General features: G+C 51.1%; 1 protein-coding gene across 1 annotated transcript; it reads left to right on the top strand.

Moving 5' to 3' along the window:
* Positions 1-204: 204 nt before the first annotated feature.
* On the top strand, positions 205-5950 carry LOC107293499 (hepatocyte nuclear factor 1-alpha-like). Its single transcript, XM_015822652.1, has 4 exons — positions 205-391; positions 519-640; positions 3953-4088; positions 5829-5950. The coding sequence occupies exons 1-4, from the start codon at positions 244-246 to the stop codon at positions 5948-5950; spliced, it is 528 nt and encodes a 175-aa protein (XP_015678138.1). The 5' UTR covers positions 205-243.
* The last annotated feature ends 4659 nt before the right edge of the window (positions 5951-10609 follow it).

Here is a 10609-nt window from a genome sequence, read left to right as displayed (position 1 = left end):
GACAAAACCAAGCAGATTGGTTAGCTTGGGTTAGCATGATGATGAACCCATCCAATTGTGTGGTGCTATGCATGAGGGTTGTGGGTTCAGGTCTGAGGAGGAGTCACTGGGGGCTTGACAGCCAGGCACCCGGGTGCTGCAGCCCGGCAAGCTCTGGGGTGCTGCTGCCCAGCCTGAGGAACGCTCTCCTGTCTCCCAGGTCTGGCTTCCACCCAAGCGCAGAATGTCCCTGTGATCAACAACATGGGCAGCAGCCTCACCACCCTCCAGCCGGTCCAGTTCTCCCAGCAGCTGCACCCGTCCTATCAGCAACCAATCATGCAGCAGGTCCAGGGTCACCTCAACCAGAGCCCCTTCATGGCCACCATGGCCCAGATCCAGGCTCCTCACGGTAGGTTCGGAAGGGAGGATGGCCATCCTGGGAAGGCTCCATGCCAGGCACCTTTACTGCACCTTGGAGCTGATGGAAAGGGGGACCTCAAGGTCTCCATTGCTCACGGTGCCTCCCTTATTCCCAGCTCTCTATAGTCACAAGCCAGAGATGACCCAATATGCGCATACCAGCCTTCTACCCCAGACCATGGTGATCACAGACACGGCGAACCTCAGTACCTTGGCCGGCCTGATGCCAACCAAACAGGTGAGGGGGTACTGTGGGGGAGCACAGCTGAAGGGATCCTGAGGGGCCAACACCATGTGGTCCAAGCGGCAACGGAGAACAAGCTGAGCCAAATCACAGGGAGTCTGCTTCTGCAGCTTAGGCCCAAGAGCAGGGGCCTTCATACTTGGCCCTTTTATGACTCGTGGACTTCAACTCCCAGAATTCCTCAGCCAGGCACGTGTGCCTGGCTGAGGAATTCTGGGAGTTGAAGTCCACGAGTCATAAAAGGGCCAACTTTGAAGACCCTTGCCCAAGAGGCAGGTATCTCCGGGGGGAAAGTAATCCTACGGTTTCTTCTGCAAAACAAGAAACTAGTATGTAAACCGAGAGCAAACCCCTCTCTCTTTTACCACTGATAATGTTACCCAGTTGGGTAACAAAACGTCTGTGAGAAAACAAGCAACCTCAGAAAGCACCAAAGTTCTAACAGTTCAACCGTGAGCTGCAAATACGCCCTTTTATAAGAAACCAGCAGTTTGCAAAAACAATTAGATAACACTGCTAGCCAAACACAAGTGTGAGTTTTAACAACCTGAAATTAAATCGCTTGTTCCTGCAAAATTTTGCATCCCAAGTTTCAAATGACAGAATTTTGGGTCATTTCTGGAAGGTTTTCTTAGGGCACAGGTAGGCAACCTGCGGCTCCAGAGCCGCATGCGGCTCTTTGAGCCTTCCCCTGTGGCTCCCAGCCTCCTCTGCCATTTGCAGAGAGAGACAGAGACAGAGAGAGGCACTTGCGCTTCCCTTCTCTCTGTCTCTGTCTCTGTCTCTCTCTCTCTGTTTGTGTGTGTGTGTGTGTGTGTGTGTGTGTGTGTGTGTGTAAAAGAGAGTGGACTCATGGTATTCTCCGACAAGCTGAAAAGCTTTTTGGGCGGGGCTCCTCCCTTCGCTGCATCTCTGCAGGAAGCAGGAAGCAGGAAGGGCAGGAGAGAGCTAGCTAGTCCAGCTTTGCTGGCTCAGGAATTCTGGGAGTTGAAGTCCATGAGTCATAAAAAAGCCGAGGTTGCCTACCCCTGAGCTTGTTGGAGAACAGCTTGAAGCCAGCTTGCCAGGTGAGCAGAAGATCGGAGAGAGGGAGAGAGAAAGGGGAGAGAGAGGGGGGGGGGGGAAGAGGACTGGCAGACCAAGGGCAGAAAGAGAGGGAGGGAGAGAGAGAGGGAGGGAGGGAGAGAGAGAGAGAGACATCTTTTGACATCTAAAATGAAGATAACACTGCATATATCCTTTTTTACCTTTATGATATATACTCCCAGTGTTTTGTTTTCGGAGGGGAAACGGGTCCAAGTGGCTCTTTGAGTGTTTTGGGTTGCCTACCCCTGTCTTAGGGGATGAAGCAGAAATGGAAGCATTTTCCCTCCACGGAGACCTTGCTCTCCTTCCCACCCTTAAGGTTAAACATCCCCCCTCCCCCATATCAATTCTGCTTTATCTGGCAAGATGGCTTTGTTCCTGCAAGGTATCCTACAGTTCTTTGGTTGGCAAGGGGAGCAAGTTGCATTTTATTCATTTATTCAATGTATATGCTGCCCATCTGACTGTCAAGCCACTCTGCACTCTGCAGCTAACAAAAGGTGGCCCGCTCTTGCTTAAATGGCTTGTGTGAGCACAGGAAATGTGCCCAAGGCAGGTTTTCCTTGGCCATAAAAAGCTGAGATAGTGCTAGAACGGAAGACAAGAGAAAAACGGAGCCTCCTCCGTAATGCCACCCAGTTACTTCCTGTCTTTAAAAGGTTTCAGAGCTCGGCTCATTCCCAGATTTATGGCCAGCTTTTGTCCCTTTGATCTCCTCCTCCCAAGTTTTAAGATTAGAAGATCAAAGGCCAAGGGTGGCAAAATTGCCTTTTTTTTTTTTTTTTACTGATTTTATGGCATTGTGAAGTTTAATTTGCTTTTTAGATGGAATGCTATTTTAAGATCTGTGCACGCTTTGAAAAGGATTCAGAAGGCCTTTGCAAGTGGAAGCAAAGCTCCTCCTGATTATTCATTCAAGCAGCTCGTCTTTTTCAGGCTGCCTGTCAACTAGTTAATCTGAATGCAATTCTTTAAAGCAGGTGCTACTCTCCTCCTCCCCCCCCCCCACAGAAGCTGAGGGAGGGGGGAGGCAGAGACCCCAGCTGCTTTAAAGAAGAGGAAGGAGCTGAATGAAGAAGCAGGAAATGTTAAGCGGAGCTTGCCTGCAAAGTTTGGGACCAACAATTTCCTGGCCAGCCAAGGTGGGATTTCTAGAAGCAAATTGTAGGTGCTAAAAGCATCTTGCAAATTGCAGAGGCACCAAAGGCCATTAATGGGAGCTCTGACATCTTTTTGCCCTTTCAAGACATCCCAGGCTTCTCTTGCTGACCGCTCGGTCCTGGGGAGAGTCCAGGAAAGGGCAGCTTTCCTGGACTGCATGCCAAGCGATAAGTTTAGCTGAGGCAATGGAAGCAGCAGAAAAATGAATGGAAATGGACCGTTTCGTGCTGGTTCCTGATTTTAGCAAGCAACTCCTGAGCATAGGCAAATGTGCGTCTTGGACTTTAATGAATTTGAACCTGGTTCAAAATAGAACAATGATCAATAGGGCCCGTAGCAGGAGAGAGAAATGAGAAGAGGACTTCAGGATGGACAGCTGCTCCTAACGGAGGAGATTTTAAAAGTGCCTGTTACAAATAAATCAAGTGAAGGAAATAGGAAACAAGAACACAGCCGCACAAAAAGGCCGAGTGAAGATCTGAAGAGAAAAAAAGACACTTTCGGGAAATGGAGAGGCAGGCCATTCTCCTGGAAGGGCAGAGCCAGGAAGCCTCCAACTTTAAGAGAGAGGAAAGTGAATGCTCCAAATAAGATGAGCTTTAGTGAAGGACAAGAAGGACAAAAAAAGGCTTGTTTGGGTATGTTGAAAAGAAAGGAACTGAGTGAGAATAAATTTAACAGTTGCCCAAATGCTGGTAAATAATGAAAAGCTTTGGTTCAGACTTTCTCGACAAACAGCTGTGTGGAAATCTGAGGAGCAGGATGGGTTAAAAAGGGGCAGGAGGAAATATAAGCTACTACAGAAATATAAGCTACTACAGGGCACGAGTTGCAGACTCTAGGACCAGACACAACAGCAGAGGGGCTGTCACTCTGCAAGATTCAAAGCATTTCTTCTGAATGTTTGGGATCTATGTTAGTTTCTAAGCTAAGCTTGACTAAAACAATTTTGCTGTTTATCCGAAATGTCTGTCTTCTACTGTGCGGCGTCTCGCAAGTAGCTTGGGCAAGCTTTGTCACCGCCTTTGCGTTGTCCTGTGATTTCCCCCCCCCCCCCAGATCTTCACGTCAGACGCAGAGACTCCCACGGAATCTGGGATCCCAACCAGCCAGCCTTCCGTCCTCTTGCAGGGCCAGGATGGCTCCATCCAGTCGCACCTTCAGTCGGGGCCCCGCATGACCTCCAGCCCCACCGGTAAGTGGCAGCTTCTGCTAGGAGATCTTCCATTCCTTAGTACAGTGATGGCGAACCTTTTAGAGACCGAGTGCCCAAAACCCGCCCCCCGCCCTGCCTGCTCCGCCCCTGCCCCACCTGCCCGCAGGGCCACGCACAGCCTCCATGGCCCGCCGCAGATCGCCCAGGTAGCCCTGCAGTGCCATGGCAGCCACGCCCTCCGCCCACACTCCGCAGCATCATCTGCATGCTATGGGGCACAAGGGCAGAGTCTTGTCCCTGCTTCCCGGCTATGTTCTTGGCTGCGCTGCCTGGGGGGGCGACTCTCCTCCAGGGGGGCTGCTGGTGAGGAAGGGGCTGTGGGGGGAGGCGGGGCTGGGGCAACGGCGTGTGTGCCCACAGAGAGGGCTCCGAGTGCCGCCTCTGGCACGCGTGCCATAGGTTCGCCACCACTGCCTTAGTAGATCCCAGAACGTTTTATTCAAAGCCATTTGCACTTAGGACCATCGGGTTCGTTTAATGACCCCTGCAAAAAAGGTATAAAATTGGGCTGACCCATTTTATGACCATTGTGATGTATGGCCATAATGGACAGCTTCATTGTGGTCATAACCCGAGGACTACCTGTAGGCCTCCATAATGGAGTCAGCAGTTTCTATTGCATAGGTCAGTGGTTCTCAACCTGTGGGTTGGGACCCCGTTTGGGGTCGATCGACCATTTCACGGGGGTCACCAAGCAAGGCTGTCCACCATTTTTTTGTCCGCCTTTTTTTTTGTCCGTCCTTTTTTTCCCCTTTTCCGGCGGGTGCCTTACCTCCCTTGGGCTGGGCCAGCTGGTGGTCGGTCTGCTCCGTCTCTGCCGCTTGCCAGCTACGCCTCGGCCGGCACAGGGGTGGAACCACCCATGCGTGGCGCTCCCGGGCAGGGAAAGTCCTCGACTTACGACCGGTTTAGTCCTCGACTTACGACCGGTTGGGGTCGCGGCATTAAAAAGGTTGAGAACCACTGGCATAGGTGGTGAGAGGGTCCCCGAGTACCAAAATATTTTTAAAACTCTCTTTTTGATCGCTTCTCAATCGAACTCAACACCTTAAAGTGCAGTCACAGAGCACAAAGGCCCAGCAGCTGCCTTCAGAGAAATGCTACATTTGGTTATCTTTAGTCTTGGAAAAGAAATTGTGGCTAACCATGCAGAACCCCAGCCATCTGTGTGTGTATGTATACACACAGCCACTCCATCTTGACCAAGTGTGCAAATATATGCAGACAGCTGGAGGAGGTCTGCAGAGAGAAGGCATCCCCACCCCTGGGGCGTTAAGGCTTTGAGATGCTGGCAGCCCCCTCCCTTCCAAGTGCTCCCCACAGCACTAAAAGAAATGAAAATGGGCAGGCTTTGCCTTCAGCAGCCTGGGGTGAATGATGGCGATGGGGACCCTCCCTCGCTCCTGGGGGATCCGCTTAGCGATGGGGCCTCCTCTCAGAAGAGCCACCGTCACCTGCCAGGGTGGGAGCTTCAGCTTTTCTGATGCCACCAACAGTCAGCCATAAACTCTGCTAGGAATAAAACACGCTATCACATGTTTTTTTAAAAAAATAATCTTTGTGTTTTTTAATTAGCCAATTACTGTAAATGTGACTTGGATGCTTTGGGGGATAGGGAGTTATCGGCCCCTCTGGATTGCGAAGAAGCGAAAAGCTCCTTGTGCGATGAGTTCACCTGCTCTTTTTGCTCCCCCCAACTCCTTTCTTGCCCCCAAACAGTCTCCTCTGGCAGTTTGGTGCTTTACCAGAGCTCCGATTCCACCAACGGCCACTTGCTGCCCTCCACCCACGGCGTGATCGAGACCTTCATCTCCACCCAAATGGCTTCCTCCACACAATAACCCGGCTGGCCACTTGGACATTCAGCAGCCCTTGCCTGAAGCTCGGACGCCCTCTCCTGCAGCCGCCCCTGGGAGGGAAGGCCAGTCTGGGCTGCTTCCTCTGCCAGGATTTGTATGGCTGTTCCCCCCCCGCCCTCCCCCACGCTGTAATTTCAGAACTCCAAGCAAAAATGTGCACCAAGCAAGGAGGAGGCAGAGATGGAGCTTTTGCGCTGCTGAGAAAAGCTAGAGAAAGCAGACAGGAAGAGTCTGCAGGGGGCCACCTTCTTTGATCTGGGGCTGGCTGCTGAGGGACGAGTGATGGCGGAGTAGGAGAGCAGCGAGGCTCCTTCTGCTCTTCAGATGGGCTCCCAGAGCAAGTCTTGGAGGAAGGACAAAGCAGAGTTGGAGCAAGGAGTGAAAAAAGGGAGCGCTCATCCTCCGTAAAGGATGCAGAACAGGTGCACACCTGGGGGGGCACTGAGCCTTGGGGAACTCGCTCTCCAGCCAGACTCAAGATGGCTCTGGTTGCAGGGAGTTCCTTGGCCCACAGGCAACCCCTTAGGCTCGGCCTCAGGTGGAAACGGCAAGGAGAGCGGTCCCGTTGCCAAAGGTCTGAACCAGGCAGGCGATATTACATGCTTGCGCATTAGTGCAAGGTCCTAGGAATCTGCTCTGGCAGCAATCAAGCATGACAGCTGCACCCCACCTCTGAGCCCCCATAAACAGAATACTGTTTTCAAATTTAAATTAAAAGACAGAGGTAAGAGCCTAAGTAAAACATGGACCTTCAGTTTAAATGCAGAAGGTATTGGCATGGAAGACAGAGGTCCCCAACCTTTTGGGCACCAGGGACTGGTTCCATGGAGAGGTTTTTTCGCCGACCGGAGGGTGCGTGGTTTTGTGTGCTGCCTGCATTCCGTGGATGGGGCTTTGCTTGTTTGTGTGGACCGGTTGCTGGCATGCCGTGGCCCAGTACTGGTCCACGCACCGGGGGTTGGGGACCCCTGATGTAAGAGACTCGTCTCCCATTTTAGAGATGAGCGAACCAAGTGAACCAAGTAACTTGTCCTCATGATGTTAGTAAAAATAACAATAAATCCTCAAAGAGGATGAACTTCGTTTCTATAAATTGCTTAGAAACAAAGGGACTCTTGCTGCTGCCCCAAAGTCAAAGAATTTGAGACCACCTACATTCCATGAGCTTTTCTCCATCTGCACCTGACCTGCCTCAACCCTCCCTTCCTGGATTCAGAAGACCCCCCCCCCCCAGGTGCTAGGTTAGTTATGCAACACAGCCTCTGACTGGGCATAATTTGAACCAGTTGCAGAAACGGGCATTTCTTTTCACAGAGGGTTTATTTTTGAAGCACCAAATAGTAGCTGTGCATTTTCCCCTACTGGTCGCTCATCTTGGAAACAGACTTTGGAGACACCAGCCCAGTGGCCAGAGGCAGACCCGAAGGTTATGTGTGTCTGCCATCACCGGCAACAGCTAAGACACCCAAGTAGGCCACTTCTCAAAATGCACAATTCAAACTTCCTTCGTAGTGAATGTTAGGGGATCTGCTAGCTGACACTTGGCCTCACTGGAGATCAATGTCTCCACACAAAACAGGCAAAGCCAAGATCTTTCTGTTGCTAGGAGAACCACAAAGTGTTCACATGGAAGAAGCTAGAGGAAAAAAACCCAGGAAAATTACTGGTCAAGTCAGAGTGAAAAGGAAAATCAGAAATTAACTAGGCTTAAGTCTAATCCAGGAGTAGTCAACCTTGGCTCTTTTATGACTCGTGGACTTCAACTCCCAGAATTCCTGAGCCAGCACAGCTGGCTCAGGAATTCTGGGAACTGAAGTCCACGAGTCATAAAAGAACCAAGGTTGACTACCCCTGGTCTAGTCTATGCATCTTCACTGCACTTATTTGAGACCCAAATACTATTTACTGAGTTTTTGAATCTTGTAAATAAGTAGCCAAACTTATCCATTTGGATATTTTAAGCTCCAGGTGCTGCTCTTAGGCCCCAGAGCACTCTGGAGATTTGACTTGCAGAATCAAGACCCTCTTCAGCTCTGTTTTGTAAATATATTTAACTTTTGGTCAATCAAACAGGCGAGACGCTGTATCTGAAATATTGTCATGTATATTGGCTAGTCACAAAATAACCACCTCATAGAAACTGGAACCATATCTGTTAAAAGAGACTCGTGTTATTCTTCAGATGGACGAGGTGAGGAAACAGAGAAGATGCTGTGGCTGCTCTCCAGGTGACCCACAAAGGTTGTCAACACTGCCCCCCAGGTCCTGCAGCTCCAAGAGATGCTGGGGCTTGCCTCAGAAAGCGGCCACCAGGGGTGTCCACTTTGATGGGATGCAAGGAACCAGCTGCCCAGAGAACAGTAGTTGGAGCAGCTGTTTTCCATCACTGAGAGAGTCCCTTCATTTTCCCAGGGTGCACAGCCAAACCAGGCCCAACTCAGGAGCCCCCTCCTCTCTGTAAGTAACTCCCCCTGGCACATAAGTATTAGAATGGGGGTGTCAAACTGCCGGCCCGCAGGCTACATGCGTCATGGCAAAACCGCGCCCACCCCATTGCCGGCAATGGAAAAAAAGTCGCGACACGTCACGCGACGTTGCAAGTTTGACACCCCTGCATTAGAGGGATGGTCGTTCTGTTCCTGCTCCTGTTTTCCTCCTTTTCCTCTTTCTCGTCCTCTGCACCGTCTCTGTCCAACTGACAGCCTCTGGACTGCTGGGACACGAGGGGTCCTTGTTCTGGCTATTATTTGCTGCTTCGATGACGTCTGGCTGGCCACACGCCTCTCTTTTCCCCTTCTTCTTCTTCTTCTTCTTCTTGACTTTTTTCCATCCAGCCTCTCTTGGGTGGCCAGAGTCCTGGGCCACTGGCGGTGGCAGGCCACTTTGCTTCAGAATGTCTGCTGCTGTCACCGCAGCTTCTTGGCATCTCTGCCACTCTGTGTCACTTTCCAGGCCACTGGAAGAATCACAAGCAATGCTGGAGAAAAAAAACAACAGAATTACGTTTTCTCCTATGCTCGGCTAACCTATATATATATTTATTACTGGCTTACAATTCTTAGACTGAAAAGGTGCGCTATTAGGAGAGATCCAGATATACACGGGGAGGGGGTATATTAATTAAACCATATTAACAGCTGGAAGACCAGCTATTTCGTTCCTTTATGAGTGAGTCCTGTTGACATCTTTAATCAAGTTATTCAACCAATATTCTCTGTACAACACCCAACCTCATGAGCTGAGTTTGCACAATGTGCTTGGCTAAAATGTGCTCGTTATCCTGGGTGGACACAATCCTACCATGCTGTGCTAAGCAAAGGTAACATCAGACTGGCATCAGTTAAAATCTACTGCCTTGGTTCACATCACCCTCTAAGCCAGGGGTCCCTTGCTGGCTGGGGAATTCTGGGAGTTGAAGTCCACAAGTCTTAAAGTGGCCAAGGATGGGGACCCCTGCTCTAAGCCATGGCTTCAAAATGACCAAGGCTACCTCCATTCGGTTCAAGATTATTGCTTGACACAGTATACGAATCAGTTTGGTTTAGTGGTTAAGGCACCAGGCTAGAAGCCAGGAGACACTGAGTTCTAGTTCTGGGCGACTTTGGGCCAATCATCAGGAGACAGTGAGTTTTAATCCCTCCTTAGGCACGGAGGGCGCCTGGAGGACTTTGGGCCGATCACCCAGAAGACGACGGCTTCTAGTCCTGCATGACAGCCACCTGGGTACCTTTGGGCCGGTCATTCTCTCTCAGCCCAACGCACCTCACAGAGTGGTGGCTGTGTGGAAACTAGGAGGAAGAAGGAGTATCAGTATATTTGCCACCTTGAGTTGCATGAGATATACATAAATAAAATAAAATAAAATGAACCCAGGAGGGCAAGGAACTCTTCAGCTAGCAGGCTGCCTGAGCCAGCCTCAGAAACCGACTGAGGCCCATTTGCAAGCCAGAAGGCTTTGGCACATTGCAGCAGCCGAGGTCGTTGTCTGTTGCCCCCTTTCATGCCAGAGACTCTTCCCCCCTCCCTCCCATTCCCATTCCTCACCTGGAGCTGGAATGCTGCAACGCCGACCGTTTCCGGGGAGCAGATTCTGGCTCCCCAGAGTCTCCCGGAACGGAGGAGGAGAAGAGGCGAAAGCCTGCGCCATTTCAGGAGGAAAAAGAGGGAAGGTGCTGTGTGAGTAGCTGCTCAGTCTAGGCTGAGTTAAAAGCTGCTGCCTAAAGGAGGGAGAGGCTCATGGGAGCTGAGCCTCCTACAGCCCACACCGCAAGCATCAATCTCTAAAGAAGGACCCTTTGGAAGGGGAGAACCCCTCAGCCCCCCGTCAATCCTGTCTGGCTCAAGCATCCACCTAGAGCAGGAGTTTCCAACCTTGGCAATTTTAAGACCCGGGGACTTCAACTCCCAGAATTCCCCAGCCAGCATTGCTTCCCTGCTCTAGAGTTCCTGACACAGCAGGCTGAATGAACAGGACCAATGTACTCCAAGGGGTTTCCCCTAGGCAAGCGGCTCACCATTGTCTTCTTCCAGGGAGGCTCCGGTCTCATGTCGCGGGAGTCGCAAGGGGCACATTGAGAGGGTTATCGCCCTGAAAGGAAAAGCAGGATCAGCGCAACGGAGGAAGAGAGGAAGCCACGGCTG

This window comes from Protobothrops mucrosquamatus, unplaced genomic scaffold (genome assembly GCF_001527695.2).
Source record: "Protobothrops mucrosquamatus isolate PMUCROS unplaced genomic scaffold, P.Mucros_1.0 scaffold1634, whole genome shotgun sequence".
Classification (NCBI taxonomy): domain Eukaryota; kingdom Metazoa; phylum Chordata; class Lepidosauria; order Squamata; family Viperidae; genus Protobothrops; species Protobothrops mucrosquamatus.
Note: the sequence above shows the minus strand (reverse complement) of the source record. Positions and strands in the feature narration are given on the sequence as shown.

What these genes read in the sequence shown, in the direction of transcription:
- LOC107293499 (XM_015822652.1), top strand. Translation starts at nt 244, where the DNA reads ATGGGCAGCAGCCTCACCACCCTCCAGCCGGTCCAGTTCTCCCAGCAG. An exon ending in CCAGATCCAGGCTCCTCACG is followed by an intron (nt 392 to 518) that starts GTAGGTTCGGAA and finishes CCTTATTCCCAG; the next exon opens with CTCTCTATAGTCACAAGCCA. An exon ending in GCCTGATGCCAACCAAACAG is followed by an intron (nt 641 to 3,952) that starts GTGAGGGGGTAC and finishes CCCCCCCCCCAG; the next exon opens with ATCTTCACGTCAGACGCAGA.